General features: G+C 47.6%; 1 protein-coding gene across 1 annotated transcript in view; it reads right to left on the bottom strand.

Annotated features, from left to right (window-relative positions):
* LOC137334834 (sortilin-like) overlaps positions 1-15,345 on the bottom strand; it is a 116,686-nt gene extending 101,341 nt beyond the window's left edge. Inside the window, exon 1 of the mRNA XM_067999852.1 lies at positions 15,027-15,345. Within this exon, the coding sequence (XP_067855953.1) occupies positions 15,027-15,290 (264 nt within the window). The 5' untranslated portion in view covers positions 15,291-15,345. The remainder of the gene's footprint in view (positions 1-15,026) is intronic.
* Between the last annotated feature and the right edge of the window lie 228 nt (positions 15,346-15,573).

Here is a 15,573-nt window from a genome sequence, read left to right as displayed (position 1 = left end):
CCTCCAAGTCAAACACCATCCCGACTTGGAAATATATCGCCATTCCTTCATCGTCGCTGGGTCAAAGTCCTGGAACTCCCTTCCTAACAGCACTGTGGGAGAACCTTCACCACATGGACTGCAGTGGTTCAAAAAGGTGGCTCATCACCTCTTTTCAAGGGCAATTAGGGATGGGCAATAAATGCTGGCCTTGCCAGCGACGCCATCATCCCATGAATGAATTTTTAAAAATTGATAGGTGTACAAAATCACGAAGGGTCTAGACAGAGTAGATAGAGAGAAACTCTTCCCATTGGCGGAAGGATCGAGAACCACAGGACACAGATTTAAGGTGATTGTCAAAAGAACCAAAGGCGACATGAGGAAAAACTTTTTTACGCAGCCAGTGGTTATGTTCTGGAATGCACTGCCTGAAAGGGGGTGGAGACAAATTCAATCATGGCTTTCAAAAGGGAATTGAATAAGTACCTGAAGGGAAAAAAATTGCTACAGGGAAAGTGAGACTAACTGTATTGCTTTTGCAGAGAGATGCCACAGGCTCGACAAACCGAATGGCCTCCTTCTATTCTACGATTCTAATTGGTATGGTGTATTTCAACTGCAATTTATTCTCAGGATTTGGGCATCGCTGGCAAAGCTGGCATTTATTGCCCATCCCTAGTTGCCCTGAGGTAGTTTGATACAACTGAGTGACTTGATCGAGCACATAAGAAGGCAGTTAAGAGTCAACCACATTGATGCAGGACTGGAGTCACATATAGGCCAGACTGGGTAATTATTCTATTGCAATTATTTCATGGGATCTTTGGTCAAATTTGATGATTTTGCATAGTTGGACAAGGCAAATTTCATGGGTTATGGGGTGGAGCTGACAATTTCATCAACTAACAACTGCAGATAATTAGCATAAATCTTGCCACCTAAGACCAAGATGGAATCCTGAATGATCGATGGTATGCAGTTGCAAACTCACATTTCTAATTGACCCTCTGCCAATGAATCCTGATGTGTGTCAGCAATGTATCCCCTAAATGTGCAGTGATTTTTTTTTTGACAGGTTAATTTTCCAGGGCCTTCCCAGTCACATGGAATTAATGCCACAAGTGCAAGCTATGAAAAATGTACATCCCTGACTAAAAAGATCAAGGTGTGGAGATGCCGGTGATGGACTGGGGTGGACAAATGTAAGGAATCTTACAACACCAGGTTATAGTCCAACAATTTTATTTTAAAATCACAAGCTTTCGGAGATTATCTCCTTCGTCAGGTGAGTGAGTGAGTCAGTCACCTGACGAAGGAGATAATCTCCGAAAGCTTGTGATTTTAAAATAAAATTGTTGGACTATAACCTGGTGTTGTAAGATTCCTTAAAAAGATCAAGATTCAAGAGCTTTTGGTACTCTTCACTTACTGTAGTACATGCAAGGGCTGGACTGGTCTGCAGGGCAGGGCCGGGCCGGGCCGGGCCCGTCTGCAGGGCCGGGCTGGAGGGCAGGGCTCATTCAGGTGGCCATTCTTGATGCATAAGCCTTGACAGTGAATGCTGGCAGGTTATTAAATGGTGGGGCATCACAGCCCAGCCAAATCTAACCTTATGTACATTTCCAACAGTTAGGAGCAGGAATTCTGCCTGATTTTTCTATTCTCTTGTACAAATGTGCTGAGGATAACTATACTGTCCCACTGAATGTCTCAACTGAGATTAGCAAGTTCAGCACAGACTGGGGATGGAACCTGGAAACATCCTGATCTGTGGGGCTCAGGTAGTTACAGGAAATACTGCGGAACCATCAGGAGAGCTGTCATTCTTCGTGCATGACAGTGAGTGAAAGCAAGCTATTATACCATTGAGGGCATCACAGTCACAACCAAGCTTTTGTTTATCCAGCATCCACACATGACCCTCCAAAAGGTGTTGCCGAACAGGAAACTAAGGCAGGAACCTGATCTGATCTTAACCCTCCTTAGCCCACGACCATAAGGGGCCGACTGTAGGACCCCAACTGTTGCTCAGCTGGGATCAGCTAATCCAGCACAGACTAGGAATCACACCTTCAGGTCCAAAGGACTCAGTACCACAATGCACAGTCCCCTTACCCACTGGGCCATCAAGGAAGTACCTGCACCAAAACTGACTCCATTCCTAAAATTTAATCCATAACATGCTAATTTCGAAGAAAGTATAGTGGGAGGCAGCAACATACTAGCACTCAGCCCTTGGAATTGTTAGTTACCTTTCGGTGGAATCTTGAATAGTCCTCTATTATAACCTAAAGGTGGCCTGCAATCTATGTAATTAAAATAATTAACCCAGTATCTGAACATCTTCCAATGTGAAAGCACTGAGTGTAACAAAGAGCTTTGAACTATATCTCAGGCAAAAAAGAATCTGCTAACCAAGTATAATGGAGCCGTCAAAGAAAGCTATTGGTGTCCAGATAACAAACACGCAAGAACATGTTTTATATTATTCCCGTACACAAAGAGTAATCTAAATCCTTACAAAGCACAGTGTATTATTTTTCAGTAAAACCATCTACCAGTTTTAACATTCGTGCAAGATAAGTATAATAAAATAATGGGGTAAAACCTCTTTCGCATACCACTCTTGGCTCAGTCAGTTTATCCAGAGTAGCTGAGCCATATCGAGACTGCATTTATAAAGCGCCTTTCATGATCTCAGGACCTCCCAAAGTGCTTCACAATCAATGAAGTCCAGTCACTGTTGTAATGTAGGAAAAGTGGCAGCCAATTTGCGCACAGCAAGGTCCCATAAATAGCAATGAGGTAATGACCAGATAATCGTGTTTTAAATAATCTTGGTTATTGAATAAATATTGGCCAGGATACCAGGGAGAACTCCTCTGCTCTTCTTTTATGTTCAACTGAGAGGGCAGACGGAGCCTCGGGTTAACATCTCATCCAAAAGATGGCGCCTCCAACAGCGTAGCACTCCCTCAGTACTGCACTGGAGTGTCAGCCTAGATTATGTGTTCAAGTCCCTGGAGTGGCACTTGAACCCACAACCTTCTGAATGAGAGGCAAGAGTGCTACCCGCTGAGCCAAGGCTGACACCTTCCAGGAGGGACCCAGGTTTGATCCTTGATCTGTGCTGAGCTAGTTGATCTCAACAGTAAGATACCACAACAAGCCTCAATGACCACTGGGTTAGACTGGGAGAAATCGGCCAACATTCATGCTCCTGATCACTGTCCAGCAACCTCTGCCGGAAGTGTATTTATGTGGATATTGGGTACGTTCAGGAATGGGCTCCGCTGGGTATCCATGTCCTAGGAGTCAAATAGCCTGCTGACACTGCCCAGGTTTACGCATCAATAATTGCACCTTACCAAGGCACCAAAAGGCAACTGACGCCAATGGAATTGTAACCTGGCAAAGAGTTAACCCCTTCAGGGAAGGATGAAAAATTTAACGAGAAAATAAAAAAATCTTTTTTTCAATTATTTGAACTTTTACTTCAGAAGAGCCGCCTTGTGATCATTCCGAATGCCTGGTGTCACTGAAACTATCCCTGACCACAGTAGTGTGTAACAGATTTAAAACTGATATTTTTAGATTTAAAAGGAAAGGTATGTGTATTCTAAATACCAGCTGGCTTGAACGGATGTGTGTTAAAAAGATGTATTACCATCCTGGGTTTCAGATAACTTTAGAAACACAACTGAGCTTTGCTCTTGTAACTTGTGACATCATCCAAATCCCTTGATTATATTCCAGAGGGGATTTTTTAAAAGTGACTGGGAGGTTGGTTATTCGAGGCTGTTACACACTAAAGGCGTTTGAATGATCTTTGCTCGTGACTTATTTCAACACTTACCCTTCAAACATGCTGCAGCCCTATAAAGATGGGAGAAACTGGGAGGAACGATTCACCATAACATGTAGTGAGATTGAATCCAATTATCACTGCAGTTCAAATGCTACATGCTCCAATGGGAGTTCACTTAAAATCAGGTGATCAAGTGCAACATCTGCTGTCTTATTGCTCACAGTTATGAAAACAAGACTCAATGATAACAGAATAAAATGGCACCAGGAGAGCCACCTGCATTATATTTGTGTACAGTTACACAGACCAGCATGTCATTTAAGCATCTAACACAATAAAGGGCTTGGATTACATTGATAAATTCAATTCAACTCTGTTTAGGCTCATTTATACTTGGTTCTTCAGTATGGACTGCAGGCCAAGAGCACTCACGTACCACCTCCCCATGTTTGCATTGCTAAATCGACTCTCTGATCCTGATAGCAGAAAGCGGGCTTATCACCCTGTCAAAAGGGAGCCGGTTTTAGCAACATAAACCCAGGGTGCAGTTATCGCTCTCCCCCATGATCCAGACGACAGAAGGAGCAAGTGCAATCGCACCTTCTCTCACGATTTATGACACAAGCTTCTTGATTTGTTACTGTATTGTAATGCTGTGTGACAATACATAACACATGACCCAAACACTATAATTCTGCAAGGTTGGGGGAGGAAGATTCTTGTTTTGTACTTACACGGACTTTTTTCTGCTTAAATTAGTGAAGGCAGGAATTTCATACTACCAGGTTCTCAAACTTGTTTAATATTTAACCCAACATACATTTGACAAGACAGCAGTATGTACACCATAAACAAACTTATAGTGTCACCTTGGCTCAGCGGTAGCACTATCGCGACTGTCAGCAGCCTTGGGTTCGAGCCTCACTCCACAGACTTGAACACATATTCTAGGCTGACACTCCAGTGCAGTACTGAAGGAGTGCTGCATTGTCGGAGGTGCCATCTTTAGGGTAAGATGTTAAACCGAGGCCCCGTCTGCCCTCTCAGATGGATGCAAAAGATCCCATGGCACTATTCGAAAAGCAGGGGAGTTCTCCCCGGTGTCCTGGCCAATAATTAGCCCTGAACCAAAATCACTAAAAACAGATGATCTGGTCATTTATCTCATTGCTATTTGTGGGTCCAGTAAATTGTGTACAAGTTGGCTACCATGTTTCCTATATTATAACAGCGACTACACTTCAAAAGTACTACATCGGCTGTAAAGCGCTTTGGGACGTTCTAAGGTTGTGAAAGGAGCTATTTAAATGCAAGACCTTTCCTGTCCTAACCTCGGTTTAAAAAAAAACAATTGATGTCTCTGCCTTCAGGCCATTCACCATCTAGTCCACTACTGTTAATTCCCTAGCCAGCACTATTTGAAGAGCAGCAGGGAGTTTTCCCAGTGTTCGAGCCAACATCCCACCCTCAACCAACACGAGTATCCGTTCGATCATCACTATCGTTAGAATTATCTCACTCCTCCATGGCAATTACTTTTCCCCACTCCTGGCTGCATGTTAAAAATAATTATTTAATCTGCTCATTTCATTTTATTTGCATGTTTTGTTTAAGCAGAATAAGGAACTAGAAGTCTACTGATATGACCATTATTTTATCTGTGATGCTAACATGTGGAACTCCAAAATGCATCCCTCATGTGTTACAGGGTTATCCTCCCTCATGAAATAAAACCTCTATCTAACTATTTTCTATGATACGTTTTATAACATATACAATATAGTGAACTTTCCTACAGTCCAGTGTGCAAAACAACTGGGGTAATGCTATCGACCCTGTCACATATCGCTGTGACTACTGCCAGGGACTAGCACACGTGCACTCAGGCCCAGAGTGTGTTGGGCCGCGCACACGCATTATAGGTCACCAACTGCCCTCGCTGTCGTTCACTAAAAAGTGTAGACCGGAGGCTGAGCACCAGGTATGGGGAGGAGAGCAGAGCCCAGAGGAGGACGAGAAGCAGGGGGAGGGGGGAGGGGGGAGGGGGGACAGCAGAAGGAGGGAAAGGGAGAAGGAGCAGAAGCTACAGGAGGGAGGGGGACAGAATGTGATTCAGGTCTAGGGAGAACATGGTCCAGGAAGGGAGATGGATCACACTCTCCTCCTGCCCCCACCTTTAGACTTGGATCATGCCGTCCACCTCACCCTCCCCCCCCCACCACCACCACCACCACCTTTAGACCTGGATCATGCTGTCCTCCTCCCCCTCCCCCCACCTTTAGACCTGGATCATGCTGTCCTCCTCCCCCTCCCCCCGCTCACCTTTAGACCTGGATCATGCTGTCCTCCTCCCCCTCCCCCCGCTCACCTTTAGACCTGGATCATGCTGTCCTCCTCCCCCTCCCCCCGCTCACCTTTAGACCTGGATCATGCTGTCCTCCTCCCCCTCCCCCCACCTTTAGACCTGGATCATGCTGTCCTCCTCCCCCTCCCCCTGCTCACCTTTAGACCTGGATCATGCTGTCCTCCTCCCCCTCCCCCCACCTTTAGACCTGGATCATGCTGTCCTCCTCCCCCTCCCCCCACTCACCTTTAGACCTGGATCATGCTGTCCTCCTCCCCCTCCCCCCGCTCACCTTTAGATCTGGATCTTGCTGTCCACCTCCCCCTCCCCCCCCCACCTGTTAGACCTGGATCGTGCTGTCCTCCTCCCCCTCCCCCCGCTCACCTTTACACCTGGATCATGCTGTCCTCCTCCCCCTCCCCCCACCTTTACACCTGGATCATGCTGTCCTCCTCCCCCTCCCCCCGCTCACCTTTACACCTGGATCATGCTGTCCTCCTCACCCTCCCCCACCTTTACACCTGGATCATGCTGTCCTCCTCCCCCTCCCCCCGCTCACCTTTACACCTGGATCATGCTGTCCTCCTCCCCCTCCCCCCACCTTTACACCTGGATCATGCTGTCCTCCTCCCCCTCCCCCCGCTCACCTTTACATCTGGATCTTGCTGTCCACCTCCCCCTCCCCCCCCCACCTGTTAGACCTGGATCATGCTGTCCTCCTCCCCCTCCCCCCGCTCACCTTTACACCTGGATCATGCTGTCCTCCTCACCCTCCCCCACCTTTAAACCTGGATCATGCTGTCCTCCTCACCCTCCCCCCCCCCCCACCATCTTTAGACCTGGATTATGCTGTCCTCCTCCTCCTCCCCCTCCCCCCGCTCACCTTTACACCTGGATCATGCTGTCCTCCTCCCCCTGCTCACCTTTACACCTGGATCATGCTGTCCTCCTCCCCCTCCCCCCACCTTTAGACCTGGATCATGCTGTCCTCCTCCCCCTCACCTTGAGATCTGGATCATGTTCTCCCCATGCCCTCCCCCCCCCACCTTTAGATCTGGATCTTGCTGTCCTCCTCCCCCTCCCCCCCCCCACCTGTTAGACCTGGATCGTGCTGTCCTCTTCCCCACTCCAGCCCACGCTGTTAGACCTGCATCACCTTCTTGACCATGAACAGCAGCGAATGGATTTCTTGGAAAGCCCGATACAGGCACAGAAAGTGACATCATCGGACGCAGTGTCACTATTCACTTTATAATGTAAAAGGCGACACCGCCCCTCCCCCCCGCCCCCGACACTTTCTACCCAATAAACCTGTAAACAATCAATGGCCCGAACACAATTCCCCATCAGTCACCGCAGCTCTCTCCCACTGTGTTTAGTTTGAGGGAGTGATTAGTGACAGTGTGCACACTTCCAGATTTCGATCGACACGTGACGTCTTTCTGCACGTGCGTCGGGCCACCCAATGACATCACTCCCAGCGCGTGCTGAAAAGCTACGGTTCTGTTAGTGACCTCGCTTTCAATTACGTCACACTCACCCGTTCTCGTTGAATGAAGTGGGCCTCACTAAACCAACCTTGCAGCTCAAATTATGTAAAATAGTCAATGCTGTAGATTTGTCAAATTCAGCCTCACAGAGAAACGACTACAGCCCCCTGCATGATCTTGCGCACTGTTCATGGAGCACATATTTGAAGGGGCCCCACAAGTCAATTGCTGGGTTGGCCTGGCGTGAATTGTTTTCAGAGTCAAAGCAAGGTGGGAAGCTGCTCAAAGTGGAGGCCTTACTCCTCCAGCAGACAGGGGAGTTTGGTGGGAGTTTTTAAAATCGACAAGGTTCCACTTAAGAGACTGTTAACAAAAATGAGAGCACATGGAATTGAAAGCAACCTATTGGCTTGCCCTCCACACCTGTCTCCGAAACGGGACATCAGTTCCTCAATGCTCCAATCAGACTCCACCCTATCTACATCAACCTTATCCCACCACAGGACCTCTGACTTTAACTTTGGACCCCCTCTTATTGTCTCCTCTCTTTTCCCTGTTCATTACCAGGACCTATCTATCCTAATCCTGCTAGGTAACCACACCTATGTAACTTCAGTTTCCCTGTGTCCACTTGTGTGCGTGTTTTGGCTGCTGCTCCGGACCTTAGATCATTGCTTCCCCTTTATTCTTCTTTTCTCTTTATCCCTCCAAGGCCCCCCCTCTCCTCTCATCATGCCACCTTTCATTTTTCCCCTCTCAGGTACTCTGTCCCCCCCAATCCCTACCTCAACCCTTCAGCACTCCTCGACCTTCATACTCTCCTGCCGCCGTCCCAGGATTGACTGCCTCTTAGATAAGGCTACAGCTTCCCTCAGTGCCTCTCTTGGCATCTTCCGAAGGGTCCATCGAGGCACTCGTCGCTGCCTCCTTACCAGCAGCAACCCCAAATGTCCCATCGTCCTCTCTCACCGATCTTCCCGCCCAGCGCACCCATTGGGGGCTAATCTTGCCAATCTCTTTCACGTCCCTCCCACCCACCCCTCCCAGCGCTGACCCTGTTGACTCTGCCAGCAGATCAGCTATCACCACCCTTCTCCACAGCTCCCTCCAGAATGTTTGTTCACCTGTGAACAAGGCCCTTGCCATCCGTGAATTTATAGTGGATGATTGCATCAACATCATGGCCTTGACAGAAACCTGACTGACGGGTGATGACACCTTCCTCCTTAATGAAGCCTTCCCGCCTGGCCACATCATCCACCATTTGCCCCGTCCAAACCGCTAAGTTGGTGGTGTGGCCCTTATCACCAAATCACACTTTGGTCTGTCCCCCTACTCCTCTGGCACCTTCTCTTTTGAGCACCTCATCTTTTTCCGCCCCTCTCATCTCTCCTTTAAAATCCTCATTCTCTACCGCCCACCCAAGTACCATGCCAAACTTCTCACCAAAATATCTTCACTGCTTTCCTCCCTCAGCCTCTGCACCGACCAACTTCTTATCCTCAACCTCCATCTCAACTCATCATGCTTTCTCTCCTCTGAGTTCACTGCCCTCCCTCCTTATAAACTCCCCTACCCATATTCACGGCCACCCCCTCGACTTTGCCACCTCATGTGGCATCTCTACTCGCCTCGTGTCAATGACGGATAAGGTCATCTCTGATCATTTCCTTCTATCCCTCTCCACCCACATCCCCCTTAACCCTCCCAATCCCACTTGCTTCTGTGTTCGCCCCTGGAAAAAACTCTTCCCCACGTCACTTACAACGGCACTTTCAAATTCCCAACTGTTTAGCCTTTGGCCCTCCATTCACCACAACATTTCTGCAGCTACCGATCTGCTCAATCACACCCTCACCTCCATTTTTGATGCCCTTGTCCCCATTAAAACCATTACTCTCTCACACCCTGGTCATTCCCCCTGGTACGGCCCTCATCTCCACTCCCTTAAGTCCAAGGGACGCAGACTGGAACGTTTATGGCGGACAACTGGTTTAGCCATTCATCGGCAGATCTGGCTGGACCACATAAAGCACCATCAGGTCCTGGTCTCCTCTGCCAAAACTGCTCACTATGCCAGGATCATCCTGGAATGCAAAGATAACTCCTGCCTTCCATTCTCCACTACAAATCATCTTCTTAAACCCCTCTCCCCTGCACCCTCCACTTTCACCTTGAACAACAAATGCGAGGAGCTCATGGACTACTTTGTCACTAAGATTGAGACCATTCGTTCAGCTGCCTCTGCTGCTTCCCTCCTTTCCCCTAACCCACCAAGCCAAATTTCCTCCATGGTTCTCCCCTGCTCTAGCCCTGAACTCGCACCTTTCTCTAGTTTCTCTCTTATCTCCCCTCATGCCCTCTCGGAGCTCATCTTGACCATGAGACCCACCTCCTGCTCCCTCATCCCTATTCCTACCAAACTGCTGACCACCCAACTTTTCTTCCTGGCCCTCATATATTGTTAATGGTTCCCTCTCCTCAGGTACTGTCACCCTCCCTTTTAAATCTGCCGTCATCACCCCCCCTCAAAAAATCCACCCTTGATCCCTCTGTCCTTACAAACCTCACTTTCCTCTCCGGAGTTGCTGAATGTGTTGTCGCCTCCCAAATCCATGCCCATCTTTCCCGCACGTTTGAATCCCTCCAATCGGGATTCCACCCCTGCCACAGTATTAAAACAACCCTTATCAAAGTCACAAATTACATCCTATGTGACTGTGATCATGGTAAACTATCCCTCCTCATCCTTCTCAACCTGTCTGCAGCCTTTGACACGGTTGACCACACCATCCTCCTCCAATGCCTCTCCTCCGTCGTCCAGCTGGGTGGGACTGTGCTCGCCCGGTTCCATTCTTATCTATCCAGTCACAGCCAGAGAATCACCTGCAATGGCTTCTCTTCCCGATCCTGCACCGATATCTCTGGAGCCCCCAAAGATCTATCCTCGGCTCCCTCTGATTTCTCATCTACATACTGCCCTCGGTGACATCATCCAAAAACATGTCAGGTTCCACATGAACGCTGATGACACCCAGCTCTACCTCACCACCACCTCCCTCAACCCCTCCACTGTCTCTGATTTGTCACGCTGCTTGTCCGTACTGGATGAGCAAAAATGTCCTCCAACTAAATATTGGGAAGACCAAAGCCATTGTTTTCAGTCTCCACCCCAAACTCCGTTCCCTAGCCACCGACTCCATACAGTCCCCTGGCCACTGTCTGAGGCTGAACCAGACCATTTGCAACAGTGGCATCCTATTTGACCCTGAGATGAGCTTCCGGCCACACATCCACTCCATCACCAAGACTGCCTAATTCCATCTGCGTATCATCGCCCGTCTCCGCCCCTGCATCAGCTCATCTGCTGCTGAAACCCTCATCCATGCCTTTGTTGCCTCCAGACTTGACTATTCCAATGCTCTCTTGGCCGGCCTCCCATCTTCCACCCTCCAAACTCTGCTGCCCCGTATACTAACTCACAGCAAGTCTTGTTCACCCATCGCCCCTGTGCTCGCTGACCTACATTGGCTTCCGGTCCACAGACACCTTGATTTTAAAATTCTAATCCTCATGTTGAAATCCCTCCATAGCCTCACACCTTCCTATCTGAACATGGTAGAGTCAGCACTGTGTGTTGTCAGCACTGTGTGTTGTCTGAACTCGGTGGTGTCAGCCATGTGCATGCTTTGACCTCGGTAGTGTTAGTCATAGACTCTGGAACGGTTCCTGCAGATTGGACGGTAGCAAATGTAACGCCAGAGAAAACAGGGAACAATAGACCTGTTAGCCTGACATCAGTCGTAGGGATTATGCTAGAATCTATTATAAAGGATGTGATAACAGGACACTTAGAAAATAATAATAGGATTTGGCAGAGTCAACGTGGATTTATGAAAGGGAAATCATGTTTGACAAACCTATTGGAGTTCTTTGAGGATGTAACGAGTAGAATAGATAAGGGGGAACCAGTGGATGCGTGTATTTGGATTTTCAGAAGGCTTTCGATAAGGTCCCATACAGGAGATTGGTGAACAAAGTTGGAGCACATGGAATTGGGGTAATATACTGGCATGGATTGAGGATTGGTTAACAGACAGAAAACACAGAGTGGGAATAAACGGGTCTTTTTCAGGTTGGCAGACTGTGACTAGTGGGATACCTCAGGGATCGGTGCTTGGGCCCCAGCTATTCACAATCTATATCAATGATTTGGATGAGGGGACCAAATGTAATATTTCCAAGTTTGCTAATGACACAAAACTAGGTGGGAATGTGAGTTGTGAGGAGGATACAAAGAGGCTTCAAGGGATCTGGATAGGCTATGTGAGTGGGCAAGAACATGGCAGATGGAATATAATGTGGAAAAATGTGAAGTCATCCACTTTGGTAGGAAAAACAGAAATGCAGAGTATTTTTTAAATGGTGAGATTGGGAAATGTTGATGTTCAAACGGACCTGGGTGTCCTTGTAAATGAGTCACTGAAAGCTAATATGCAGGTGCAACAAGCAATTACGAAGGCAAATGGTATGTTGGCCTTTATTACAAGAGGGTTTGAGTACAGGGGTAAAGATGTCTTACTGCAATTATATAGGGCCTTAGTGAGACCACACCTGGAGTATTCTGTAAAATTTTGGTCTCCTTACCGAAGAAAGGATATACTTGCCATAGAGGGAGTGCGACAAAGGTTCACCAGACTGGTTCCTGGGATGGCGGGATTGTCGTATGAGGAGAGGTTGAGTAGACTAGGCATTTATTCTCTAGAGTTTAGAAGAATGAGAGGTGATTTCATTGAAACATACAAAATTCTTACAGGGCTCAATAGGGTAGATGTAAGGAGGATGTTTCCCCTGTCTGGGGAATCTAGAACCAGGGGTCACAGTCTCAGAATAAAGGGTAGGTGATTTAGGACTGAGATGAGGAGAAATTTCTTCACTCAGAGGGTGGAGACTCTTCGAGCCTCCACAGCCCTCAGGTAGAGAATTCCAGTCATTGAGTACATTCAAAACAAAGATCAATAGATTTCTAGATATTAAAGGCATCAAAGAATATGGGGATAGTGCAGGAAAATGGCATTGAGGTAGAAGATCAGCCATGATCTTGTTGAATGGTGGAGCAGGCTTGAGGGGCTGGATAGCCTACTCCTGCTCCTACTTCTTATGTTCTTATGTCTTGTGCATGCTCTGAACTCAGGAGTGTTAGCTCTGTGCGTTCTCTGAGTTTGGTAGTATCTGCACTGTGCGTTCTCTGAAATTGGTAGTTATAGCGCTGTCCATTCTCTGAAATCAGTAGTGTTAGCACTGTGATTTGTCTGAACTCTGTAGCCTGCCTGACAATGTCTGGATCAAATTACACATTTCAGAGAACTTGAATAGAGAAATTGCCATAGTGGTGGCAGTAGACACAGCCATCACATAATCCAATATTCATTCATAGTACTTTTCACTTCCATTATGCCCTGGGGTTTCGGGTCACCCTTTGACTCGTGCACGTGATAGACTCCTTGGTCCGTGTTTCAAGATGGGCCGGGTGGGTCACCAACATCGCACGGACCCCTGGCGCCCGCTCATGGCTCTTCCGACTCAGCGGCAAGACGCGGTCAGGGCGCACTGAGGACAGTCCGCCTCGGTTGACAGTCACACCGGGAGCACAGGGAGCCTGTCCCCCATCATCAACATCCTGGGGGTCACCATTGACCAGAAACTTAACTGGACCAGCCATATAAATACTGTGGCTACAAGAGCAGGTCAGAGGCTGAGTATTCTGCAGCGAGTGACTCACCTCCTGACTCCCCAAAGCCTTTCCACCATCTACAAGGCACAAGTCAGGAGTGTGATGGAGTGTGATGGAATACTCTCCACTTGCTTGGATGAATGCAACTCCAACAACACTCAAGAAGCTCGACAAAGCAGCCTGCTTGATTGGCACCCCATCCACCACCCTAAACATTCACTCCCTCCACCACCGGCGCACAGTGGCTGCAGTGTGTACCATCCACAGGATGCACTGCAGCAACTCGCTAAGGCTTTTTCAACAGCACCTCCCAATACCGCGACCTCTACCACCTAGATGGACAAGGGCAGCAGGCACGTGGGAACAACACCACCTGCACGTTCCCCTCCAAGTCACCACCATCCCGACTTGGAAATATATCGCCGTTCCTTCATCGTCGCTGGGTCAAAATCCTGGAACTCCCGACCTAACAGCACTGTGGGAGAACCGTCACCACACGACTGCAGCGGTTCAAGAAGGCAGCTCACCACCACCTTCTCAAGGGCAATTAGGGATAAGCAATAAATGCCATGAGCGAATTTTTTAAAAACTCTGTCCTATGTCATTTTCACCTTCAAACAGGGTCAGAAAACTCAAGCAAACAAAGTGTCAGACAGTGGTACAAAAGCAGAAAATCAGGTTAAAACAAGAGTATCCTGTTATATGCAAAATATGTTTAAAAAAAGAATGAAATATCTCTTAAATGAATTTGCAATCATAATCATCTAGGAACACTGGAATAGGAGTAGGCCATTCAGCTCCTTGAGCCTGTTCCCCCTATCAATTATATCATGGCTGATCTGTAGCTTAACTCCATCTACCCACCTTGGTTTTATATCCCCTAATATCCTTACCTAAAAAAAAAATCTATCGATTTATGTAACCACTTCAAATATAACTGCTTATCCACTGCTTCTTAATTTATGTTGTTTTGTCAACCTTGGTACTTTAGCTGGTATCCTGCCTTATGGTCTTTGGCTGGTCACCTCAGTTTTTCAACAATCAAAACGGCCCATTATTCTTTTTCAGAGCTTGAGACATTCTCTGATCACCTCCATTTAATGGCGGCCTTGTAATCCCCTACACCATTCACACGCCTATACACGGGTTAGAAGTTCTGGGCATATGGACACCAGTTTAGACTGGACAGACCCTGTAAACTGAAATTTGCTTTGACTTTGTGCTCAACCATAGCTGTCACAGGTTCAGGGAACTATTAAGAGTGAGATTCATGAGCAAGATTGTGACCTAGCACAATCCCATTTAGACACACACACAGCTGTGTTCATTTCTTATTAAAAGATGAGATACATCACATGTTTAAGCCAAAATCGGATGAGACTCAATCCAAAGGAGTGAAGCTTGAATCGGAGAGTCCCCCCTCAAATATGATAACACAGCTTTCTGGTTGTAACTTCTATCGAAGCACACTTAATGGTCATTTTAAAACACACAGGGTTGAAATCAAAACATTCACAGGGATTTCGTTATCATTAAAAACGATCAGTTTTCCTTCAGCACCAAGGAGGAGGAGAAACCCTGACAGGAATCAAACAAGACCACCTTAAAGGGTTCTGCTTATTTATGGCTTGCTTTATTGAACCGACAAGATATGCTGGACTCACTCACCTTGTGGGTATTTCTCTTTAAGTTGGCTTGGTCGAGGGAACTATTGCCACAGGTGGATGACAAGTCGGGTGAAGGGGCTGCCTGCCGGGCACTGCTTCCACGGGGGGCATCTCTCCTATACCTGGAGGCGCCCCTGAAAGTTGCCAGCTGCTGATAAACCTCCAACCTGTGGGCCGGCAACTCGGGGAAGTCCCTCTTATGGTCGCGGGACGCCGTGGAGCCAAAGAGGGCGATGAAGAGGAAAGCTGTGAGTTTCGTGGCCATTCCTTCTAACAAAAATAAAACCGAGAGAGAGAGAGAACAAAAACAACTACTAAAAAAAACAAGGAAGTAAAAAGAAGTCGAGGGCGGTGTGGGTTGGTCGGGTGATGCTGTGGAGCTGGATCACCGCCAGCACCGTGTGTCTGGTTGCTAAGCTGACGGGGTGTTGCTATGAGATGATGTGATAAAGGCTTCCTGTTGTGCACCTGTCACCTGTGCAACAGACAAGTGATGTAAAAAAAAAAGAAAAGTTTCGGCCTCTCTTGCCCCTGAAATTCGAAGTCGA

The sequence above is a fragment of the Heptranchias perlo genome, chromosome 18 (assembly GCF_035084215.1).
Source record: "Heptranchias perlo isolate sHepPer1 chromosome 18, sHepPer1.hap1, whole genome shotgun sequence".
Classification (NCBI taxonomy): Eukaryota; Metazoa; Chordata; class Chondrichthyes; order Hexanchiformes; family Hexanchidae; genus Heptranchias; species Heptranchias perlo.
This window is presented reverse-complemented; position numbering and strand designations above follow the sequence as displayed.